The sequence below is a fragment of the Lithobates pipiens genome, unplaced genomic scaffold (assembly GCF_037356315.1).
Source record: "Lithobates pipiens isolate NorthernLeopardFrog02 unplaced genomic scaffold, aLitPip1_a1.2 Scaffold_22, whole genome shotgun sequence".
Classification (NCBI taxonomy): domain Eukaryota; kingdom Metazoa; phylum Chordata; class Amphibia; order Anura; family Ranidae; genus Lithobates; species Lithobates pipiens.
The window spans coordinates 89430990-89457253 of NW_027507784.1; the positions used below are offsets into that span (position 1 = coordinate 89430990).

The following is a 26264-nucleotide window of genomic DNA, read 5'->3' on the forward strand; positions in this document are numbered from 1 at the left end:
CACTATATGAAAAATCGTCTAAAATTCGGCCAGTTAATGGGCATAAAATCGATAATCGTTTGGACGTTTTTGAGCCGAAAAAAACGAAGGATAAGTTTTGAAATTTCTTGCCGAATGAACAATAAATTGAAAGGTTAATGTTTCCCGTCCGACCTGTCTGCACTAGGTATATGGAAAATAAACTAACATAAAATTAATGTCCACTGAACGATTTATCTATCGGTCATTATATGATGGCAGCATTGTTTGCGTTCGTTTTTCGAAATTGGGTTTGCCCAATTTTTTTGTATAGTATATGGCCAGCATAAGTCTATGGTACACAGAGAGTTAAATATCTCTGGCGCACAAAAGGGTTATCCTCCATTGTTGGGGTCAATGTCCATCTGATGTGTCTTTAATGGCCCCTAATCGCCCCGCAGTCAGCCTCCTCTCTCTAATTGCCATCCTCCCTCCCATCATTGTTGGCTGAGATGTAATGAAGCGCACACAGCCCGCTCCCCCCTCCGCCTGTGACGCCGCCACGTGTTTACAAAGAGTTAAACAGGCGTGAAATGCGGCGGAGGGGGGCGCTATCCCCATAGTGACTCTCATCTTTAACAGCCCAACTTTTATTAATACTGAGATGAGCGCTGATAAGAGGGGCAGATAAACTGACACAGTCAGATGGCGGCTTTAATTAAAAAGACTTTTACAGAGGAAATTATGGCGGGAGGGGAGGGGGGGCCCTTCTCCTTTTCTGGAAGGGCCACATCTCAGAGGGTTGCCTGGATATTATCCTTGTCCTCCCCTCCCTCTCATCTATTTCCCATTCTCTGCCTTCAGCATCTAATAACAATGGTGTTCTAGTCCTATTATTAATAGGAGAGGCAGCCCACCCCATGCGGGTGTCAGAGCTCCTCTCCATGGCTCAGGGTGCCGCATCCCAGCTCCTGCTCAACATGTACCTCACAGGTAGAACATTGGGGGGGGGGGGGGTAGAATGGGGGGGGGGCCTCAAAAAAGTTTTGGTGGGAGCAACTGCCAATCTTGGACCTGCACCCCCACCTCCCCCCTTGGACCCTTTACTATCTCAGTTTTTTTATCTTCTACATGAGCTTCTCAGAATGTCCAAAACTCTTCCTATCCTCATCCTTGGATTCTTCTGCATCCCCCAGAAGATTTAATTTGCACTTTTCTGCCTGATTGGGGCTCTGGTCTGCCTCTGCCCCATCTCCTCTCTTCACTCCCTCATTATCCCCATATTGGTCCTGTGACCCCCATTTTTTATTATTTTTGCAGCTGGAGTCTGTCATCTTTCATTTATCTTCCACCAACGAATGACACCCCTTCATCTTCTTCTGGTATGTGTGTCACCCACTTACCCAATGTGTGTCACCCATCAATCTTCTTCTGTTATGTATGTCACCCCTCACTCAGTGTGTGTCACCCCTCAGTCCTCTTCTGGTATGTGTGTCACCCCCTCTTCCAATGTGTGTCACCCATCAATATTCTGTTGTGTGTGTCACCCCCTCTTCCAATGTGTCACCCATCAATATTCTGTTATGTGTGCCACCCCCTCTTCCAATGTGTCACCCATCAATATTCTGTTATGTGTGTGACCCCCTCATACCATGTGTGTCCCCCCCTCTTCCAATGTGTGCTACCCATCAATATTCCGTTATGTGTGTCACCCTCTCATCCAATGTGTCACCCCCTCATCCAATGTGTCACCCCTCTTCCAATGTGTGTCACCCCGTCATCCAATGTGTCACCCCCCCTTCCAATGTGTGTCACCCCCTCATCCAATGTGTGTCACCCATCAATATTCGGTTATGTCTGTCACCCCCTCATACAATGTGTGTCCCCCGCTCTTCCAATGTGTGCCACCCACCAATATTCCGTTTTGTGTGTCGCCCCCTCATCCAATGTGTCACCCCTCTTCCAATGTGTGTCACCCCCTCACCCAATGTGTCACCCCCCCATCCAATGTGTGTCACCCCCTCATCCAATGTGTGTCACCCATCAATATTCTGTTATGTGTGTCACCCCCTCATACAATGTGTCACCCCTCTTCCAATGTGTGTCACCCCCTCACCCAATGTGTCACCCCCCCATCCAATGTGTGTCACCCCCCTCATCCAATGCGTGTCACCCATCAATATTCTGTTATTTGTGTCACCCCCTCATACAATGTGTCACCCCCTCATCCAATGCGTGTCACCCATCAATATTCTGTTATTTGTGTCACCCCCTCATACAATGTGTCACCCCCTCATCCAATGTGTCACCCCCTCTTCCAATGTGTGCCACCCATCAATATTCTGTTATGTGTGTCACCCCCTCATACAATGTGTGCCCCCCCCCCCTCGTCCAATGTGTGTCACCTATCAATATTCTGTTATGTGTGTCAACCCCTCATCCAATGTGTGTCACCCCCTCATCCAAAGTGTGTCACCCATCAATATTCTGTTATGTGTGTCACCCCTCAATTCTATTCTAGTATGTGTGTCACCCCTTATCCAATGTGTATGTCACCCGCACTCCAGTTCTGATTTGTTATCTCTCGCCCAATCCGTGTGACCCATCAATCCTCTTCTGGTATGTGTTTCACCCCTTAATACTGTTCTGGTGTATAAACTTTCATCCAATGTGTGTCACCCTCAATCCTATTCTGACGTGTCACCCCTCAACCAATGTGTGTCATTCATCAATCTTCTGGTATGTGTATCACCCCTCATCCAATCTATGTCACCCCTCAATCCTGTTCTGATATGTGTCACCCCTCATCCAATGTGTGTCCCACGTCAATTGTCTTCTGTTATGTGTGTCACCCCCTCATTCAGTATAATTTATTGTATATGTCACCCCTTACCCAGTGTGTGGCAATCATTGCCCCATACATATCACCCCTCAATCCTACTCTGGCATGTGTCACCCCTCACTTAGTGTTTGTCACCCCTCAGTTCTGTTCTGGTATGTGTCACCCCTCAATCCAGTTATGGTGTGTCACCCCTCTATTCTGTTCTGGTAAGTATCTCATATTCTATCTTGTTTTGATATGTCACCCCTTATCTAGTATTTGTCACCCCTCTTTTTTATTCTGGTATGTTTTTCGCCCCCCCCCCCCTCAGGCATTGTGTGCGAATCCTCTGTCGTGTTCTGATATGTGTCACCCCTCCACCCAGTGTGTCACCCCATTATCCTCTTCTGGTTTGTGTGTCACCCCACAGTTATCATTCATTGTCGCTTAATTGTGTGTCGGTACCTCCTTCGCTTGTTTCTGCGCCCCACTCACCCTTTATAGCACCCTCTGACACACCATTGTCACCCCTTATAGTACCCCGTGACACTCCAGTCTTTTTGTGTCACCCCTTAACTATTCATGTCGTCGCCTAATTCCACCTTTAAATGTCATATCATTACTATTTTTCTCTGGACCCCCATATCATACTCTTCTCCCCAAATCTAACGAACTCGTATTCCTATTTGCATCCTCACGTATTCTATCCCTATTTCTGTGCCCCCTCTATCCTTCCAATTTCATTCAGGGTGACCCCAAATCTCACATCCTTGCGAGTTTCCCTCTGTTCTGCTACGCAAATGTCACCCGAGTATAGTTATCCTCTATAGGTTTCCCCCAGTACAATCATCCTCTATGGTTATCCCCCAGTACAGTCACCCTCTATGCGTGTCCCCCCAATATAGTCAGCCTTTACGAGTATCCCCACAGTATAGTCATCCTTTATGGGTGTTTTTGGGTGTCCCCCAGTATAGTCATCTTCTATGGGTGCCCCCCCCCAGTATAGTGATAATCTATGGGTGTCCCCCAAATATAGCCACCCTCTATGAGTGTCCCCCCCAGTATAGTCATCCTTTATGGGTTTCCCCCCAGTATAGTCATCCTCTATGAGTGTCCCCCCAGTATAGTCATCCGAGTGTCCCTGCTAATATAGTCAGTCTCTAGGACTGTACTGGGGGACACTCATTCTATATGAGTCCCCCCACTATAATCATCTTCTATGGGTGCCCCCCCAGTATAGTCATCCTCTATGGGTTCCCCCCAATATAGTCATCCTCTATGGGTGTCCCCCTAATATAGTCATCCTCTATGAGTGTCACCCCAGTATAGCCATCCTCTATTAGTGTCCCCCCAGAATAGTCATCCTCTATGAGTGTTACCCCAGTATAGTAATCTTCCATGAGTGTCCCCCAGCATAAACATCCTCTATGAGTGCCCGCCCCAGTATAGTCATCCTCTATGAGTGTCCCCCCAGTATAGTCATCCTCTATGGGTGTCCCTCCCGTCTGTTCTCGGGCTCCTCTCCGCCGTCTTATAACTCCCCAGAAATCGGATTTCCTTTTTCCTGGACGCGTTTCCTGCCGTCTCTCCTTACACTGACTGGAAGCCGGGGATCAGCCTGTCCAGCCCCCCAAAACTACAGAACTCCTTTCACTACACATTACCTGAATCCTGGGGACAAACTTGATTTTAGCCCCCCAAACTACTATAGCCCCCCCCCCCATACCACAGCGACTGATTGAGACTCTACCCCCCCCCCCCCCCAATACAACAATGCACCAAGATTGATATTTGGGATATTGTCCCCCAAAACCACACTCACCCATGTAATACAATAGTTGTGAACCCTGCAGGGAACAGCCTGGGTTTCAAAGCACCCCAAGTTCCCCCAAACCCCCCAAACTGACTGATATTTCGGGAGCTTTTTGCCTCCCTCCACACCACTAATTGCAGAGGATCCCCTGAGCACACAGACTGAGATTTAGGAAGCAGCCTGCCCCCGACACCCCAAATGACTGACTCTTCCCAGGGCAAGTTGACCGACTTCTGTTTTGGGGAGCAGCCTTACCTTTCACCCCAAAATACAGATTATTCCCAAAGCACATCAACGGACAATCCGATCATCTGCCTTATCCCCTTCTGTCTGAGATCCGGGGAGCTGCCTGCCCCTGCACCCCAAACTACAGAGAGTCTACTGAGCACACTGAGATCCGGGGAGCTGCCTGCCCTTGTACCCCCAAATTACAGAGTATCCTTTGAGCACACTGAGATCCGGGGAGCTGCCTGCCCCTGCAACCCAAACTACAGAGAGTCTACTGAGCACACTGAGATCCGGGGAGCTACCTGCCCCTGCACCCCAAACTACAGAGTATCTACTGAGCACACTGAGATCCGGGGAGCTGCCTACCCTTGTACCCCCAAATTACAGAGTATCCTTTGAGCACACTGAGATCCGGGAGCTGCCTGCCCCTACACCATAAACTATTGAGAGTCTACTGAGCACACTGAGATCCAGGGAGCCACCTGATCTTACACCCCGATCTGCAGGGTATCTGTTCTGAGCACACTGATAAAGATCCGGAGAGCTGCCTGCCCCTGCACCCCAAAATACAAAGATAGTAAAACTCAGCGGTACACTGGACATAGTGGCTGCGATGGAAGAATCTTTATTTCTTTATTGTTATATTCGTTCTCCTTTCCATTGTATGTGTTTTACTTAAATATATTTGTATTGTGTTTGTTGTATTTATTGCTAATACAGTATACAGGCATACCCCACTTTTAAGTACATAATGGGGTTTATTTACTAAAACTGGAAATTGCAAAATCAGTCTCACTTCTGCATAGAAACCAATGAGCTTCTAACCCCAGCTTGTTTAATTAAGCTTTGGTAATAAAACCTGGGAACTCATAGGTTTCTATGCAGAAGTGAGCCTGATTTTGCACTTTCTAGCTTTAGTAAATAAACCCCATTGTGTACTTAAAAGTGGGGTATGCCTGTATACCGATACACCAACCATCCTGCAGAGTCCTTCATTCTACATACATTGGCTGCTTGCTGATATCTGAAAGATGGAATTCTGGAAACGTTTTATTACATGTTGGTTGTTACTTTATCTCAGATCCGGTGGGAGAAACTTTCCTTAAGGAGAAGACCCCAAACTGGAGACCCTTCTCAGCCGGCGTGCAGAAAGGTGAGCACCCCCCCCCCCCCCCCCCCATGTATGTGTCCGATCCGTCCTCTGCCTGCCATTGGATAGGAACAATAGTATTATTATTTGATCTTTTTAATTATATTAGTTTTATATTGAGATTCTGGTAAACAGTTCGTCACAAATATCCAAGGTATCTAAACAGAAGTATTTACCGCACCATATAAAAATAAAAATAAGCCAAACATTTTTGAATATGATTTATTAAAAAAAAATATATATCTATTTTATATATATATATATATATATATATATATATATATATATATATATAGACACATATATACATACATTTTGGATTTATTACAGGACTATACTAAGCCAAATAATTTTTTATATGACTAACTACAAAAACTGTCTATCTATACAGTATATATATATATATATATATATATATATACTGTATATTTTTACATTTTGGATTTACTACAGGTTATACTACGCCAAATAATTTTTAATTAGATTCATTAACTGAAAATATCTATCTATCTATAGTTCTTTTTTTTTTACATTTTGGATTTACTACAGGTTATACTATGCCACATAAATTTTAATTAGATTTTAAGTTATTTATATTAAGTAAAAAAAAAAAATCTTTCTATCTATCATGTACATATTGAATTTTGCAGCATCTATAGTTGCAAGGTCTATTCCATGATTTCTAATTTTACATTTTGAATTTACTACGGGTTATAGTAAGCCACGTTATTTTTAATATGAATTATTACCAAAATAAGGATATATATATATATATATATATATATATATATATATATATATATATATATATATATATATAGATAGATAGATAGATAGATAGATAGATATCTATATAGAGAGAGAGAGAGATTGTATATTTTTACATTTTGGATTTACTACAGGTCAAATAGTGTTTAATATGATATCTATCTATCTATCTATCTATCTATCTATCTATCTATCTATCTATCTATCTATCTATCTATCTATCTATCTATCTATCTATATGACACACCTCAGTCAGTATAATAAAACATTTATGTAAAATAAGGCAATGACCCCATAGAATGGAAGTGGTCGGGAGGTCGGGTCAGCCAGTCGGGTCGCTGTCTGTGGTGCTGAAGCACAATATAGCAGTGACTGCTGTGCTGAGTCTATTTCTACAAAGGATTACATATTACATTGTGACAATATGTCTTTCTGTATCCCATAAAGAACTTTGTTTATTGTGTACTAAAAATGCCTCGGAACTACCTTCATTAGCTACCAAATGTCTATAATTTGGAGATCCTAAATAATATTTATGAAAGGGGCTCTTTCACCTGCTCGTAAACCAGCAGCCATTAATTAATAAGACCCTCATTAGGTAAAGTAGCCTTTTTTTAATTTTTTTTCCCTGCTCGCCAGCGGCTAGATTAGTTTTATTGCTCTATAATACATTTATTGTGCACTGCCATCTGCAATAATTACCTGTAGTATCCAGGCAAATTGCATTGAGAGAGCAAACTCCGAGCCAGCTTCCAGGCAGCCAGTAGATTGATAAATAAAAGGCTTAAATCTGTTGATTTTACACTGCAGATTACTTGGCAACTGCAGCAAACATGTAAGTGTTTTTGCATTACCTGTCTGCTCTGCAAAGCTGTGATCTGGGCTCAGAAGTAACACTCATCCCATCTGCCAAGTGCACTAAGCTTTCTCCCTGTCTATACTGGTTACCAGCACTATGACCTGCTAATTATTATTATTTTATTGCTGTTTGTAACTAGCTGCATGAAGAAGTAAAATAATATAATAACAATAATAATAATATATAATATAACAATCTTTTATAAAATATTATTATTTATAATAATAATAATCATAGTAATAATAATAATTATGATTACACATTTTAAATTATCTTTGTTATCAATATGTTTTATTTCTATCAGCATAATGGTTGACATTTGTAATAAAGGAGGGGAGACCTGGCTAACACCCAACAGATATCTATATCCTATTGTGACTACTACAATACAAGGATCCCTCCACCCTTATTCAAAAAGCAATGTGTGTGCATTTTCCTATACCACATAGACTAGAACCAAATGGTCAGGATTATTATATAGCATTTATTAAGTGCAAGATCAAAACGTTATAAAATCTTGCTTTGAAATTTAACACGTTTCACAAATTTTCCTTACAATCCATATAAATGTACAATGTGTATGTAAAGCGCTGCGTAATTGACAGCGCTATAAATATAAATCTATATATATATATGTATGAATGTATATATATGTATATATATATATATATATATATATATATATATATATATATATATATACTGTATATATATATATATACTGTATATAGTCTTAATATGGGTAGCTGTGTATAAATAGTTTGTATGTAGACATCAATTATCAGTGTACCAGCTTATATACAATGTATCCTCTTGAAATCATTGGTGATATTGGATAGATATATGTTAGCAATCATGCTTTGTAACTAATGAATCCCTTTGCTGTGTAATTGATCTCTACAATCCAAAAAAAAAAAAAAATGCCCTGTAGATATAAACCTCATGGGATATCTTTTTACAAGACCCCCTGCCCCTTTCTCTTTCTTTTTTAGCATGTTTTTAATTATAAATGTATGGTCATTGTGTATGTGGTAGGAGTATGCACCCACAACTCAGATTTAGTATGGAGGGATCTTTGGAATGTAGAGACCAATTTGTATTTGTTGGATGGTTGAATAGAGTTTAACTACAGTCTGTAATTCCATATTCCACCTTTACCTGAATAATATAAATATATACTTTTTTTTAACAGTGTATATATATATATATATATATATATATATATATATATATATATATATATATATATATATATATATATATATATATATTTATACACTGTAAATATATAGGAAAAATGAGAACAGGATCTCCAAATCTTGCAATAAAGTATTTTTACTTCAAATGTAAATTTTTATACAAAAATTTGCGCAAATGTTCCCTTTAGCATATCCTTGCTTTTTATCAAGAGCAAAGATAAAATAGCATAGTCACACTAATTTCTGTATGAAGAGTTACATTTGAAGTAAAAAAGACTTTATTGCAAGATTTGGAGATCTAATTTCTCTTGGATGTTTGTTTTGGTGGAACAATGGGAGCCCACCATTAATGAGATCTCAGCAACAACAGTTTACACTTACAGATGGGGAGGGGGGGGGGGCTTTAAAAAAAACAAGTGGTTGAGCCACAATTTTGCCACACCCTGACCATCCCTCTTAAGGTGCAAAGGCAGCCAGATGCAGGGCCGTCTTTAATATTGATTGGACCCTGGGCAAAAATTTTCTTGCCCCCCCTCCCCCATGCAATTTTGCTCTCCATCTGCTCTGAGACATACAATAAATAGCAACTAGACTTAACCACTTTCAGACCGGACCATTTTGCTGGTAAATGACCAGAGGTCTTTTTACACTTTGGCACTGCGCTGCTTTAACTGGTAATTGCGCGGTCATGCAATGTTGTACCCAAACAAAATTTGCGTCCTTTTCTTCCCACAAATAGAGCTTTCTTTTGATGGTATTTGATTGCCTCTGCGATTTTTATTTTTTGCGATATAAACGTAAAAAGACCGCAAATTTTGAAAAAAAATGATATTTTCTACTTTTTGTTATTAGAAAAATCCAATAAACTCAATTTTAGTCATACATTTAGGCCAAAATGTATTCAGCCACATGTCTTTGGTAAAAAAAAGTCAATAATTGTATATTTATTGGTTTGCGCAAAAGTTGTCACATCTACAAACTAAGGTACGTTTTCTGGAATTTACACAGCTTTTAGTTTACGACTGCCTATCTCATTTCTTGAGGTGCTAAATTGGCAGGGCAGTACAAAACCCCCCCAAATGACCCCATTTTGGAAAGTAGACCCCCTAAGGAAATTGATAAGAGGCATGTTGAGCCCATTGAATATTTTATTTTTTTGCCTCAAGCGATTGAATAATGACAAAAAAAAAATTTTTTTTTTTTTTTTACACAAAGTTGTCACTAAATGATATATTGCTCACACATGCTATGGGCATATGTGAAATGACACCCCAAAATAAATTCTGCTGCTTCTCCTGAGTACGGGGATACCACATATGTGGGACTTTTTGGGAGCCTAGCCGCGTACGGGGCCCCGAAAACCAAGCACCGCCTTCAGGCTTTCTAAGGGCGTAAATTTTTGAGTTCACTTCTCACTACCTATTACAGTTTTGAAGGCCATAAAATGCCAAGATGGCACAAAACCCCCACAAATGACCCCATTTTAGAAAGTAGACACCCCAAGCTATTTGCTGAGAGGCATGTTGAGTTCATGGAATATTTTATATTTTGCCACAAGTTGCGGGAAAATTACAAACTTTTTTTTTTTTTTTTTCACAAAGTTGTCACTAAATGATATATTGCTCATGCATGCCATGGGCATATGTGAAATGACACCCCAAAATAAATTCTGCTGCTTCTCCTGAGTACGGGGATACCACATATGTGGGACTTTTTGGGAGCCTAGCCGCGTACGGGGCCCCGAAAACCAAGCACCGCCTTCAGGCTTTCTAAGGGCGTTACAGTTTTGAAGGCCATAAAATGCCAAGATGGCACAAACCCCCCCCAAATGACCCCATTTTGGAAAGTAGACACCCCTAAATTTAGGGGTACACTAGTGAGACTAGGTAATAAATGGCGGGTGCCCTGAAACTATAAAAAAATAACTAACCAACCAGCGTCACCTGTAACAGTTATATGGTGATCACTGGTGAAAGGGTTAACTAGGGGGCAATCAGGGGGCTTTATGCGGTAGTATATGGGGGTCCCTGGCGCTATAAAAAGCTGCGGCGAACCTAAATACCTACCTGCCTAACTAGCGTCACCTGTGACACTAATACAGCGATCAGAAAAACGATCGCTTATTAGGCTGGGTTCACACTGGAGCGATGCGGGAACGCCACGAATGCGCGGCGGGTTCCCGCATCGCATGCCTCCCGGCGGCAGTTCACACTGCCCTATGCGAACTGCTGGGAGTGTCAGTGAAATGTTAATGACACCCCCAGATCAGTTCGCATATCGCAGTGCGATCTGCAAACTTGGATCGCATGGTGTGAACACCCATGCGATCCGATTCTGCTGCGGACCAAAAAAAGGGTCCCGTGCGAGTTTGCGGCGGGTGCGGCGGGTGCGACACGAATTCAGCCATACTATCTGTATAGCTGAACTTGAATCGCACAGAGATCGGATGTGATTTGCACTGCAGTGCGGTGCGAATCACATCCGTTCTCATAAACCGCTGCAATGTGAACCCAGCCTTAGTGACACTGGCGACGGGGGGTGATCACGGGGTTAAACCTTTATTGGGGGGGTTAGGGGGGTACCTTAGAACTAAAGGGGGCTAACCCTAACTGCCCTAACAGTTATTAGTCACAAATGACACCCGCCGGGTGATCAGGGGGTTAAACCTTTATTAGGTAATAAATGGCGGGTGCCCTGAAACTATAAAAAAATAACTAACCAACCAGCGTCACCTGTAACAGTTATATGGTGATCACTGGTGAAAGGGTTAACTAGGGGGCAATCAGGGGGCTTTATGCGGTAGTATATGGGGGTCCCTGGCGCTATAAAAAGCTGCGGCGAACCTAAATACCTACCTGCCTAACTAGCGTCACCTGTGACACTAATACGGCGATCAGAAAAATGATCGCTTATTAGGCTGGGTTCACACTGGAGCGATGCGGAAACGCCGCGAATCCGCGGCGGGTTCCCGCATCGCATGCCTCCCGGCGGCAGTTCACACTGCCCTATGCGGACTGCTGGGAGTGTCAGTGAAATGTTACTGACACCCCCAGATCAGTTCGCATATCGCAGTGCGATCTGCAAACTCGGATCGCATGGTGTGAACACCCATGCGATCCGATTCTGCTGCGGGCCAAAAAAAGGGTCCCGTGCGAATTTGCGGCGGGTGCGGCGGGTGTGGCGGGTGCGGCGAATGGCTGAACTCGAATCGCACAGAGATCGGATGTGATTTGCACTGCAGTGCGGTGCGAATCACATTCGTTCTCATAAACCGCTGCAATGTGAACCCAGCCTTAGTGACACTGGCGACGGGGGGTGATCACGGGGTTAAACCTTTATTGGGGGGGTTAGGGGGGTACATTAGAACTAAAGGGGGCTAACCCTAACTGCCCTAACAGTTATTACAGTCACAAATGACACCAATGCAAAAAAAAAAAAAAATAAAATAAATAAAAAAAAAATGACATTGGTGTCACTGTGACTGGGGGGCAGGGGTAATTGGGGGGGTGATCGGGGGGGTGTGAGTGTGCCTGGCATGTTCTACTGTGTGTGTAGAGTGTTGGTGCAACTCACCGATCCGCTCTCCTCCGTGTCGGAACGAAAAATACCGACACGGAGGAGAGAATACATCACTTCCTCTCCTGTGTTTACATTACAGGAGAGGAAGTGATGTCACGGGGATTCCTATTCGTCGGGAGCGATCGCGTGGGGGTGGCCATGAATGAATGGCTGCCCCCTCGTCCCGGATCGCTCCCCGACGAAAACCGACCGCCGCAGGCACCGGGCGGGGGCCCGATCGGGCCCCCGACCCGCGGGAGGCAAGGGACGTACATGTACGCCAATATGCCTGCCCGTGCCATGCTGTCGACGTACATCGTCGTGCGGCGGTCGGCAACTGGTTAAAATCAGCTTACTGTATAAGATCAGGCAGCAATTGCGATTGGTTGCCAGTGGTTACAGCATATCATTACTGCTTAATGACTGGTTGCTAGAGGTTACAACACACATTACGGCTCACTGATTAGTTGCTAGAGGTTACAGCAAATGATTTTGGCTTGTTAATTGGTTGCTAGAGATTACTGTTAAGTAATACTGCTCACTGATTGGTTTCTAGAGGTTACAGCACATCATCTCCTCACTGCAGGGGAGCATGATACATATGAATGCCACTTTTATTTACATATCAAGGCTGTCAGCCGCATCTATTTACTTAGTAATGCTGCGAATATTTACATATGAATGCCGGTTATTTACATGTAAACACAGGGTCTGCAGGTGAGTCATCTGTACATAACAATAGGGCAGAGCTGGGCAGCTGTACCATCAATTCACACTGAGATATCAGGACAGAGTACAGGACTAAAACTTCAAGGGACAAGGGAATTTACACTGGGGTAGTTGGCAAGTATGAGGCAGCTGCTTTGGGCCCCACAACAATGACAGGGCCCAGGGCAGCTGCCCCTTTTGCCCTGCTTTAAATACGGCCCTGGCCAGATGGGGTTGTCTACTAGCTGTGGCTGCATTGCTTTGTTTCACGGTGCGGCAAGAATTATACCCCCTGTAAGTACCCAAGTCAGCAGTGCCGTGCTGCAACCACCCTTTTAGGGGTAAAAAACGGTGGTAAGGCGGTTAAATAATTCTTCCAAACCACATGTCAAACACTCTTTGTAAAGCAATCCACTGCAGATCACTCTTCAGAGTGCAATGCATTGTAAACAAGCCCTTAAAGTGTAAGTAAGGGCAATTTTTTTTTCTTGGGATAAAATGTGGACGGTTTTGATTGTCTGTCAGGTTTCTTTTGCTATTTGTGTCCTCACTGGGGACATCCACCCTCTGTATTTGTTCTGGTTATCATTGTCACTGAGACAGAAAGGGAGGGGAAATCCAAAATGTTAAAGTTGTCACCAGAGCAAGAGCTGAGAGAAAATTATTCAGTTGGGACTTAACTGTCTTAAGGGCCGTACACATGCGCTGAATATCAGGTGCCATCTGTCGATTCAATAGACACCGGCTGACATTCAGCCCGTGTGTATGGCAGCCGGTGTTCTGCCAAAAACTGTCCCCCCATCAGATAGTGTCCGCCCCGTACTGCTCAGGCGCAGCGCTTGCGCAATACGGAGGACAAGGAGACTCCGAAAGTCTCCAAAGATGAACAGCGCCTGCGCACTTTCTTGTACCTTCTGCCCTGAGTCCAGGTTAAAGCCCTACCATGCAAGTGGACATACGGTATGCACTTAGTAACAGGGCCCCTCGTTTGCTCGCTTCGGGCACAGCCTCGCTTCACTCTGCATTTTTTTATTCTAACTCTATGTCCACTTGGATGGTGGGGCTTGAACCTGGACTCAGTGTGCAGGCGCCATCCATCTTCGGAGATCTTCGGCGCCTCCTTGTCCTCCGTACTGAGCAAGCGCACTACAGGGTGGACACTATCCGTCGGGGGACAGTATTTGACACAACACCAATCCGACAGAGGCCTGTCAAAGAGGCATGACCGAAAATGGTTTTGCCGATCGGCATTCGATCAGCCAATGGCTGACAGGACTGACTGTTGTGTTCTGGGGTGGGGGGCATCCCACCACTGTTAGAACACAATAGCTTAGCAGGGGGAGATCACTGTACTAACATCCCAAGCTCTTCAGTTTTTTTCTGCGGGCTGAACGAAAAAAATGAATAGTGTGTACCAGGCTTTAGAAGAAAAAAAATCCTCTTTGGGAAGATTTCCTCCTGTTTTGTGTTGTGTCCCCGGGGACAGGAAATGAAGGGGAATCTGCTCAGCAGAATTGAAAGACCTCACATATTAAAAAAAAAAGTCTTGGCTTTAGGTTTCTCCCTTTTTCCATATTAGGAGGCTGGGGATGCCAATTACAGCCTGCCATACAAGTGAATGCTTGTATGTAGCACATGCCCCAGACAATATATTCTTTAGACACTTCTATCATATTTCTAGGAAATACAAAATAATTTATTTTTTTGATAAAAGGCAATTTTACCATAAGCAAAATTTAGTGTTTGAAGTGAACATGAGGCTTACATAAAACGTCAGTCAGTGCTTTAATATGGAAGTGTTTTCTTTAATTAATCACTTTATTAGGCTATAAATTACATTTGAGGAAAGGGGCATTTTGAAAATAGTGTCCCAATTTGCAGTGTGTTGTAAAATTTCGCAGGCATTTCAAAATATACAGGTAAATAAGCATATATTTATGCAGATTTTTATATTTATACTTTTATACTAACTGTCAGGATAATTTGGGTTCTAAAGGGATGTAAAGTCAGCAGTTCCAAACCCATAATAGAGCTCAACATTTAAGCTCTGACTTGCCCAGCAGATATAAAGATTTTTAGGGTTCTGTAGGTTACTAGAAAGCAAAATCAGCAAAGAAGCAGGTAACGTACAGACATTTAAAATAATTCCAGTTTATCATATCCAAATAAATTACATTGACGATTGAACAGTATAAAGAGATGGCTATGCAGGAATAAGCATTACAGTGAAAAATGTAAAAATGGCTCTCATTATGACATTAAAGAGTGGTCACATATCCACTAAAATCAGGTGGTTTAACACATCCAAACATTGCAATCTACTCTTTTTCTTTTTTAATTAGAGTGTTGAGATTTTTCAGTGTGTTTAGTTTATTTTAATTTTTTTAAGTTATCTTTGCATTTGTGTATTTTTCCTTTTTGATATCTGATTTATTTGTGCACTTTTAATTTTCTTCCTATTTTTCATGTTTTTCTTCTTTTTGTAAAATAAAAAAAAACAAAAAACAAAACATAAAATGAGGGGAAGCTAATGAGAGCAGTTTGGTACAAAAACAAGTCCATAAGAGATGAATGGAGCTTCCATGACCCTCAGGAAACATATAGAAAGTCTAAAACCCCAACAAAAATCCATAATTTCTCCTTTCCCATTGACATCAAAACATTCACCAAAATGGCAAAAATTCACAGAAATGTCCTGATTCTCAATTAAATTTTAGAGAAAATTTCCATATACCTAATGCATCCTACCAGGGATCAGAAGGTTTTTTTTTGATCAGAGGGGCTTATTTATTAAACTATGGGAATCCATACATTCCAATATTCACCAGTATCATTTGCCATTTTACACAGAGAGAGTAGGATGTAAATAAATGTTCAAAATGATGAAGTGCAGTGAATGTACAATAACATTTTAGGGCGTGTCTGTAGATGGTTCTGATTTAGTGCACTCTCATTTTCTCTCCTTGGAATCAGCCTTTAATCTATTTTATCTACATATAGGTAATTACAGGCATACCCCACTTTTAAGTACACAATGGGGTTTATTTACTAAAGCTCGAAAGTGCAAAATCAGGCTCACTTCTGTATAGAAACCAATGAGCTTCCAGGTTTTATTACCAAAGCTTAATTAACCAAGCTGGGGTTAGAAGCTCATTGGTTTCTATGCAGAAGTGAGCCTGATTTTGCACTTTCCAGCTTTAGTAAATAAACCCCAATGTGTACATAAAAGTGGGGTATGCCTGTAGAGCACTTTCATCCTCAGAAATATGTACCATACGATTTGTGATTTACAGTGTTAGTAAACAAAATATTTAAATTATGTTTGGTAAATTCATATGTTTAGTGAATACACCACTTGATCGCCTACTTGATATTTTTCATACAGTAGATCTTTATGTATATTTTGAGAAAGATGGACTGATTGAAACATTGACAATAAAATGCAGTTGTTTTGATTTATTTCTGCTGCAAGACCCTTGTGTTCCTCTATACCTGTTTAGAATACATACATATATACAAGTGAGTACACCCCTCACATTTTTGTAAATATTCTTTTCATGTGACAACACTGAAGAAATGACACTTGTCTACAATGTAAAGTAGTGAGTGTGCAGCTTGTATAACAGTGTAAATTTGCTGTCCCCTCAAAATAACTCAACACACAGCCATTAATGTCTAAACCTCTGGCAACAAAAGTGAGTACACCCCTAAGTGAAAATGTCCAAATTAGGCCCAAAGTGTCAATATTGTGTGTGGCCACCATTATTTTCCAGCACTGCCTTAACCCTCCTGGGCATGGAGTTCACCAGAGCTTCACAGATTGCCACTGGAGTCCTCTTCCACTCCTCCGTGATGACATCACAGAGCTGGTGGATGTTATAGACCTTGCACTCCTCCACCTTCTGTTTGAGGATGTCCCACAGATGCCCAATAGGGTTTAGGTCTGGAGACATGCTTGTCCAGTCCATCACCTTTACCCTCAGCTTCTTTAGCAAGGCAGTGGTTGTCTTGGAGATATGTTTGGGGTCGTTATCATGTTGGAATACTGCCCTGCGGCCCAGTCTCTGGAGGGAGGAGATCATGCTCTGCTTCAGTATGTCACAGTACATGTTGGCATTCATGGTTCCCTCAATAAACTGTAGCTTCCCAGTGCCGGCAGCACTCACACAGCCCCAGACCATGACACTCCCACCATCATGCTTGAGAGTAGGCAAAACACACTTGTCTTTGTACTCCTCATCTGGTTGCCGCCACACACGCTTGACACCATCTGAACCAAATACGTTTATCTTGGTCTTATCAGACCATAGGACATGGTTCCAGTAATCCATGTCCTTAGTCTTCTTGTCTTCAGCAAACTGTTTGCGGTCTTTCTTGTGCATCATCTTTAGAAGAGGCTTCCTTCTGGGATGACAGCCATGCAGACTAATTTGATGCAGTGTGCGGCGTATGGTCTGAGCACTGACAGGCTGACCCCCCCACCCCTTCAACCTCTGCAGCATTGCTGGCAGCACTCATATGTATATTTCCCAAAGACAACCTCTGGATATGACGCTGAGCACATGACCTCAATTTCTTTGGTCAACTATGGCAAGGCCTGTTCTGAGTGGAACCTGTCCTGGTAAACTGCTGTCTTGGCCACCGTGCTGAAGCTCAGTTTCAGGGGGGTCTTGGAAATCTTCTTATAGCATAGGTCATCTTTATGTAGAGCAACAATTCTTTTATTCAGATCCTCAGAGAGTTCTTTGCCATGAGGTGCCATGTTGAACTTCCAGTGACCAGTATGAGAGAGTGAGAGCGATAACACCAAATGTAACACACCTGCTCTCCATTCACACCTGAGACCTGGTAACACTAACGAGTCACATGACACCTAATTGGGCCCAATTTGGACATTTTCACTTAGGGGTGCACTCACTTTTATTGCCAATGGTTTAGACGTTAATGGCTGTGTGTTGAGTTATTTTGAGGGGACAGAAAATTTACACTGTTTTACAATCTATACACTCACTACTTTACATTGTAACAAAGTGTAATTTCTTCAGTGTTGTCACATGAAAAGATATAATAAAACATTTACAATGTGAGGGGTGTACTCACTTTTGTGAGATTATATATATATATATATATGAAAGTATATCATTATATAAATATAAAATGTATCTATATTTTACGTATAAATGTAAATATAATTATATTTCATATATACATATATATTATATACATATATAATATATATGTATATATGAAAGTCTGAAGTCATCTATTTTATTTTACCAATATATTAGGGATTATATTGTGCTTTTGTGCATTACAATTAATTGGAATAAAATTAATTTAAATATTGTATAAAAAAAACACCATTTTATCCTACATGTTTTTTAGCATGTTTTCATGTAAAAAAAAAAGGGAATTTTAGTATATGGCTCCATGCACACTGTAAAAAACATTTTGTGTTCTGCCTGTAGAAGCAGCTCAATGTTAGCCTATGTGTCCGTGTACATTAGGACGTTTACAGCCATATTTTGAGATCAACGTTTAAAAAAAAAAAAAATTTCTCATTTGCATTTCTGATTGGAGCTCACTGGCAGAAAAAAACGTAAAACTCTCCTAAACTCATCTAAACTTTGTAGAAAAAATGCTCTATAGGAGTGTTTTTTTTTTTTTTATTCCAAAGAGAACAAACTTTTTTTAAGCCCAGCGTGTATGAAGCCTAGGCGTGCAACTTTTTTTTTTTTTTAAAGGCTATGACAGCAAAAGGATTAAAGCACATAGCAAAAATTATAAAATCTAAAATCCCCTGATTTTTACTGGAATTTTAAAAATATGGATACTCAGTTGCACCACCAGGGATAGGAAGGGTTAGTTACTAGGAAGAGGCTAATTTATTACATTTTGGTGAGCCCAGGTACCCCGAACATTCGCCAGCATCATTCACTTATTGACTATGGAATTCAGTACAATGATTTTCACCAAAAAGACAAATGATGTGGAAATCTCTAGATTTTGCCCAAAATTTGGGGGAATTAATAAACTCTACAGTTTGTTAATGTAAATCTTCGTAAAAAAAAATGTCATAGCTTATTTTCTTAAAGAATATGTAAACCCAACATTTTATATTCCTGATATACACACACAAATGGTTTGCCTATCATTCCCATTTTAAATTGGTTGTTTTACAAAGTGACGGTTTACATTTACTTTAACTACTTACAGATCGGAAGATTTTCCCCCTGACCAGGCCATTTCTTGCGATACGGCACTCCGTTGCTTTAACTGACAATTGCGCAGTCGTGAAACACTGTACCCAAACAAAATTTATGTCCTTTTTTCCCCACAAATAGAGCTTTCTTTTGGTGGTATTTGATCACCTCTGCGTTTTTTTTTTTTGCTATAAACAAAAAAAGAGCGACAATTTTGAATTAAAAAAAACAATATTTTTTACTTTTTGCTCTAATAAATATCCCCAAAAAAACGTAAAAAATAATTTAGTTTAGGCAGATATACAGTTGCAATAAAAAGTATGTGAACCCTTTTGGAATGATATGGATTTCTGCACAAATTGGTCATAAAATGTACAACAATAGACAATCACAGTCTGCTTAAACAAATAACACACAAATAATTAAATGTTTCCATGTTTTTATTGAACACACCATGTAAACATTCACAGTGTGGGTGGAAAAAGTATGTGAACCCTCGGATTTAATAACTGGTTGAACCTCCTTTGGCAGCAATAACTTCAACCAAACGTTTCCTGTAGTTGCATAACGGTCAGGAGTAATTCTTGACCATTCCTCTTTATAGAACTGTTTCAGTTCAGTAATATTCTTGGGATTTCTGGTGTGAATCGCTTTCTTGAGGTCATGTCACAGCATCTCAATCGGGTTGAGGTCAGGACTCTGACTGGGCCACTCCAGAAGGCGTATTTTCTTCTGTTTAAGCCATTCTGTTGTTGATTTACTTCTATGATTTGGGTTGTTGTCCTGTTGTAACACCCATCTTCTGTTGAGCTTCAGCTGGGGGACAGATGGCATTAAGTTTTCCTGCAAAATGTCTTCATAAACTTGGGAATTCATTTTTTCTTCGATGATAGCAATCCGTCCAGGCCCTGACGCAGCAAAGCAGCCCCAAACCATGATGCCCCCACCACCATACTTCATAGTTGGGATGAGGTTTTGATGTTGGTGTGCTGTGCCTCTTTTTCTCCACACATAGTGTTGTGTGTTTCTTCCAAACAACTCAACTTTGGTTTCATCTGTCCACAGAATATTTTGCCAGTACTGCTGTGGAACATCCAGGTGCTCTTGTGCAAACTGTAAACATGCAGCAATGTTTTTTTTGGACAGCAGTGGCTTCCTCTTTGGTATCCTCCCATGAAATCCATTCTTGTTTAGTGTTTTACGTATCGTAGATTCGCTAACAGGGATGTTGGCATATGCCAGAGACTTTTGTAAGTCTTTAGCTGACACTCTAGGATTCTCCTTCACCTCATTGAGCAGTCTGCGCTGTGCTCTTGCAGTCATCTTTACAGGACGCCCACTCCTAGGGAGAGTAGCAGCAGTGCTGAACTTTCTCCATTTATAGACAATTTGTCTTACCGTGGACTGATGAACAGCAAGGCTTTTGGAGATACTTTTATAACCCTTTTTAGCTTTATGCAAGTCAACAATTCTTAATCGTAGGTCTTCTGAGAGCTCTTTTGTGTGAGGCATCATTCACGAGGCAATGCTTCTTGTGAAAAGCAAACCCAGAACTGGTGTGTGTTTTTTATAGGGCAGGGTAGCTGTAACCAACACCTCCAATCTCATATCATTGATTGGACTTCAATTGGCTGACACCTCACTCCAATTAGGATCTTGGAGATCTCATTAGTCTAGGGCAGGGGTCTCAAACTGGCGGCCCTCCAGCTGTTGCAAAACTACAAGTCCCATGAGGCATTGCAAGGCTGACAGTTGCCAGCATGACTCCCACAGGCAGAGGCATGATGGGATTTGTAGTTTTGCAGCAGCTGGAGGGCTGCCAGTTTGAGACCTCTGGTCTAGGGATTCACATACTTTTTCCACCTGCACTGTGAATGTTTACATGGTGTTCAATAAAAAACATGGTAACATTTAATTATTTGTGTTATTCGTTTAAGCAGACTGTGATTGTCTATTGTTGTGACTTAGATGAAGATCAGATCACATTTTATGACCAATTTGTGCAGAAATCCATATCATTCCAAAGGGGTTCACATACTTTTTATTGCAACTGTATATTCTTTTACATATTTTTGGTAAAAAAAGAAAAGAAAATCACAATAAGCGTATATTGATTTGTTTGCACAAAAAGTTATAGCGTCTACAAAATAGGGGATAGATTTATGGCATTTTTATAATTTTTTTTTTTTACTAGTAATGGCAGTGATCTGTGATTTTTAGAGGGACTTCAGTATTGCAGAGGACAGCTTGGGCACTTTTGACACTTTTTTGGGACCATTGACATTTATACAGCGATCAGTGCTATAAAAATGCACTGATTAATGTGTAAATGTCAGTGGCAGAGAAGGAGTTAACACTAGGGGGTGATCAAGGGGTTAAATGTGTTCCCTTATTTGTGTTTCTAACTGTGGGGGGAGGGGACTGACTGGAGGTGGAGAGAGATCGTTGTTCATAATCACAAGGAACAGCAGATCTGTCTCTCCTCACCTGTCAGACCGGGGATCGGTATGTTTACATACACAGATCCCCGTTCTGGCTCTCGTGCCCCCGATCGCGGGTGGCCGGCGGACATCATGGCCGCCAGCCATACACATCGGGTCCCCCGCCATGCAGCGCGTGCCTGCTATCGCCCCTAAAGGTGCCGATGTAAACCTACGGCGATTTGCGGGAATGAGCCGACCTGCCGCAGTATAATGACAGCCACTGGTTGGCAAGTGGTAAAGAGGAACTGCAGTCTGCTCGCATAATTTGTAATAAAAACATCTTTGCCATTCTGTAGCTTCCCTTCAACCACTTTGCATATTATTTTATATCTACTGTGATTCTGTACTTGCCAAATATGCTTCAGAAAACTCTCTCCACTGAGTCTGGCTGCAACCATTTTAACTGGGGGCAGCTGAAGCTGCTGCCTGTTCACTTCCTGGATTTACACAGACACACAGAGGCACACCTCCAGCTCTGCAGCTCTCATTGGCCCTCTTATGACTCATGCCCCCCCCTCCCTTTCTGGAAAACTTTCACAAGAGTGAGAGAGCTGTGCATGATGTCATAAGCCTAGACTAATGACCAGACAAGAAAAAGGGAGTGGGCTGTATAAGGGATTTACTGGCAGAAAAAAAAATGTTTTTTTGCTATCCAAAGTTAAAGCAACAAGGGCAGAAGTTTTAATGGATGGAAAGTTGAAAAAAATGACTGAAGGTTCGCTTTAAACGGCTCAATACACTAATCTTATAGTTGGGTCTCATCTAGACAGCTGCCATACCTTCCCTTAAATGACATTTGTGACCTTTGGCTGGTTTACCTTCTACCTAGCACTAATCATATTTTCTGTCTCATAGGGAGCGGGCAGATACAGTTGTGGCAATTCCTCTTAGAGCTTCTGTCTGATCACTCCAATGCCAACTGCATTGCCTGGGAGGGCACCAACGGAGAGTTCAAGCTGACTGATCCCGATGAGGTTGCCAGACGTTGGGGGGAGAGGAAGAGCAAACCCAACATGAATTACGACAAGCTCAGCCGCGCCCTGCGCTATTACTACGACAAGAACATCATGGCCAAAGTGCATGGGAAGAGATACGCCTACAAGTTCGATTTCCACGGCCTGGCACAAGTGTGCCAATCTACACCCACCAACGAACAGTCACTTTACAAATTCCAAAGCAACCTACCACACTTACCTTTCCCTGGCCTCTCGAAACTTAACCTGATGACCTCTGGCGTCTCTCCAGCCAGCTTCTCTTACTGGCCAAGCACCCCCTCGGCCCTGTATCCTGGGCACAGCCTCCAGGCCCCTCCGGGGGGGTTTGGCTCTGTGTCCACCCCACACCTTGGCTCTGTCAACAGCGTGGGCAACATGAGCGCCCATTACCATTAACCGGAGCAGTACGGACTGGGAGTTTACGGTGTCACAGTCGCATTGCATTAAATCAGAATAATAATGATGACATAAAAGTGCATTTGGTAACTGTTCCAAAGCACAATGAGGCACATGTATTAGGAGGCAGGGATTGGCCATGTATATGTATTAACATATTGGGAATTTTTTTAATGCATGTGAAAAAGATCATGAAAATAATCTGATCGATATTTGTTCAATATTTGTTCCTGGTATAGTTTGTAACCATATATGTACCTGAAGGGCAGCCATAGTCACTCATTATATATTCACAGTCTGTGTTTCCTGCTTAATAGTGCTGTACAATGGTTGTGCCCTGTCATTCTTCTTCAAACGTCTTGGTCTGTTTAAGTTCCAACGCAGGGCTTATGCTCCCTCCCTAAATCCCCCCAATCAGAGGAATGTACTATACGTTATGCTTTTTTTTTAAACTTACCTTTTCCAAAGTCTACAGGCCGGTCAAGTGACTCTCTGGTCTTTCTCTTTGGTTTTCATGTGGTGGTAGGTGGTTCTTCGTGATGCAAGCAGCGGCACTGATGTCATCGCTGATCTCTTCACCAGAGGGCGGACCTATGACAACTTGTATCCACAGTAGAGTCCTTGGTCTTGCCAGTTGAGTGATGCTGGGTGTCATCTTGTGTTGAACATAGTGCTGGATTACCAAATAGGCAGAGAAGGCAATGGCTTATAGGCACCTTACCATTGAAGGGCCCTATGTCAATGGTTCAGAATAATATTGATTAGATCTCGGAAGGAAATTAAAATGAAGCTTTCTTAAATAGGTTACAAGAGATAGAAAAAAAAATTAATCACCGAAAAAAACCAACAATTTTTACATTAAAGTCTCTATAGAGAAAATACTGTATTATTGGTTGAACTAGATGGACTTGTATCTTTTTTCAACCAGACTAATTATGTAACTATGTAATGTACCCAAAAAACAACGTAAAGTACATAAACCAGAGACATCGAGATAATATTACAGTTTGGCTCATGAAAGCTCATCTACTTTCAGCTGTCAGTTTGGTGCAACCTACGTCCACGTAATGTGCAACAGTGATGGTCATTTCCATATGGCGGTCGACATGCATGCTACTTAGTTCAATGTTATCCCACTAGACTAAAGCATGCAAATGTGAAACCTCCAGAAACCTGTGATGGGGGCCCCAAGGTTTTGACTGCCTAGGGGGCCTCCACAGAGTTTAATCCGACATGGCTGAAGAACAGGTACTACCTGGGACAGCTCCACTTTGAAGGTGAGTATTGAGTAGCCGCTTCTTTTGAGAACTGGATGGGGCTCCATGTTTTAAATGATCATTTTCCTGAGATTTTTTATTTTTTTCAAATATTTTATTAAAGTATAACAACTAACATGTGGCACATAAAAAAGGTGGTACTGAATTCTGGAATATAAAACATTGAGTATCATATCAAATATGAGAAAAAATAGGGAGTTGTTACGCATGTACCAATGTGTAACAGAGAGATTTCCAATACAGTGGGCGTGAAGTCCATATGGAAGAAGTAATAACAGACATTGTAACAACTTTAGTAATGTAAAGTGGCAATCAGTACCCCGAATAGAGAGGGGGTTTTGTCTAACGTTGGACAGAGATAAGGCCTTATCTAGGTATGGGGATATGGACTGATGTATTATTCACATCAAGAGAGTCGTTGTCTCTATAGGTTTGACATAGGATTAGAGGGCCAGATGCTCATGTTCAACTTAGATCAAGTACATAACAGTATGTTGGACAGTACACATGGCAATAAAAGGAGCTGTCAAATCAGGGAAGTTCAGGTAGCATAATATAATAACATTGTAATATTATGCCCTAACTTAGAACAAACACAAAAAATTAGTAAGAGGATGTTGGTTTCAACCAAGTAGTGCCATGCAGCACCCCTGGTAGGGATGGTAAACCCTATGTGATTTAAAATAAGTAAAAGTTTCATAGTTTCATAGTTTCATAGTTAGTTAGGTTGAATAAAGACACCAGTCCATCCAGTTCAACCTGAGTGAGTGTCTACAATTGTCCCTATCCCTGTACATTGCACACTCACATCAGTCCCTACCCTCAAGGAGCCCACAATCCAAGGTCCCCATTCATATACTAGGGCCAATTTTGGACAGAAGCCAATTAACCTGCCTGCATGTCTTTGGGCTGTAGAAGTATTTTCAGACCAGGGGAGAAGGAGTAGGGGGGAATTAGGGTAAATGGGCATCTCAGCCAGTAGGTTACAAATTCAGTGGTTGGGGCAGGGGTGGAAGAGAGGAGGTATGGGGGGACAAGAGGAATTGGGGTCCCTAGAGAAGTCCCAGGCCAATAGGGGCCTATAGTACTTATAGATCACAGTAGTAGGAGTGAGTCGTCAAAGTTATGGGGTAGGAAGAGGGTGATCCAAGGTCTCCATAGTCTTTCGTGAGAGGGGACTCCGTCTAGGAAGATCGCCTTGACCTTGGCATGAACCATTCTGATTCTGTGCTTCATTGCTAAGATGGATAGAGTAGGGGATTTCCAAGACTTTGCAATAGTCTGCATACCTCCCAACTTTTTGAGATGGGAATGAGGGACATTCATCAGCAAAAGTAGGCATAGGACACACCCCTTATCACACCCCCTTAAAGGAGAATTGTACAAAAAAAACAAGATTGGTTAAACCCACAAGTGCTTTTTTTTACCACTACTATTCCTTTATATTGGCTTTTGGAAGTTACAAATGCAGCAATTTAGAAATCAGATGAAAGGTTTAGCGCTGGGAAACACTTTTTGATAGATAAAAAGTGAATTTTATATACATCTTTATTAGGGCTGTTATTGATTAAAATTTTCGTGTTCGATCAATCGATTTTTTTTTAATTGATTAATCGACTAATCCAACTACTTTTACCCGATCTCCTTGCATTGCAACTCTGCATTAGTCAGTGGTAAATATACATTATATACAATCACCCGACACTAGTTCGTTTCCACAATCCATGACTTAACTTCACAGTTCACACAAATACCTTTTAAATTCAAATTGTAGCACTGACGTAAGTAAAAATCCCTCCACCTCCGGTCTAACTAATCACTCTCACCTTATGGCATGGACCCCTGTGC

General features: G+C 41.7%; 1 protein-coding gene across 1 annotated transcript; it reads left to right on the plus strand.

Annotated features, from left to right (window-relative positions):
• The first annotated feature begins 878 nt into the window (after window positions 1–878).
• On the plus strand, window positions 879–25916 carry FEV (FEV transcription factor, ETS family member). The gene is made up of 3 exons (XM_077447864.1): window positions 879–951; window positions 5902–5973; window positions 22604–25916. Exons 1-3 carry the CDS (start codon window positions 879–881, stop codon window positions 23137–23139), a joined length of 681 nt encoding a protein of 226 aa, XP_077303990.1. The 3' UTR covers window positions 23140–25916.
• The last annotated feature ends 348 nt before the right edge of the window (window positions 25917–26264 follow it).

Coding starts and splice junctions, on each gene's coding strand:
- FEV (XM_077447864.1), top strand. CDS start 879: ATGCGGGTGTCAGAGCTCCTCTCCATGGCTCAGGGTGCCGCATCCCAG. Junction 952..5,901: donor GCTCAACATGTACCTCACAG/GTAGAACATTGG, acceptor ACTTTATCTCAG/ATCCGGTGGGAGAAACTTTC. Junction 5,974..22,603: donor CTCAGCCGGCGTGCAGAAAG/GTGAGCACCCCC, acceptor TCTGTCTCATAG/GGAGCGGGCAGATACAGTTG.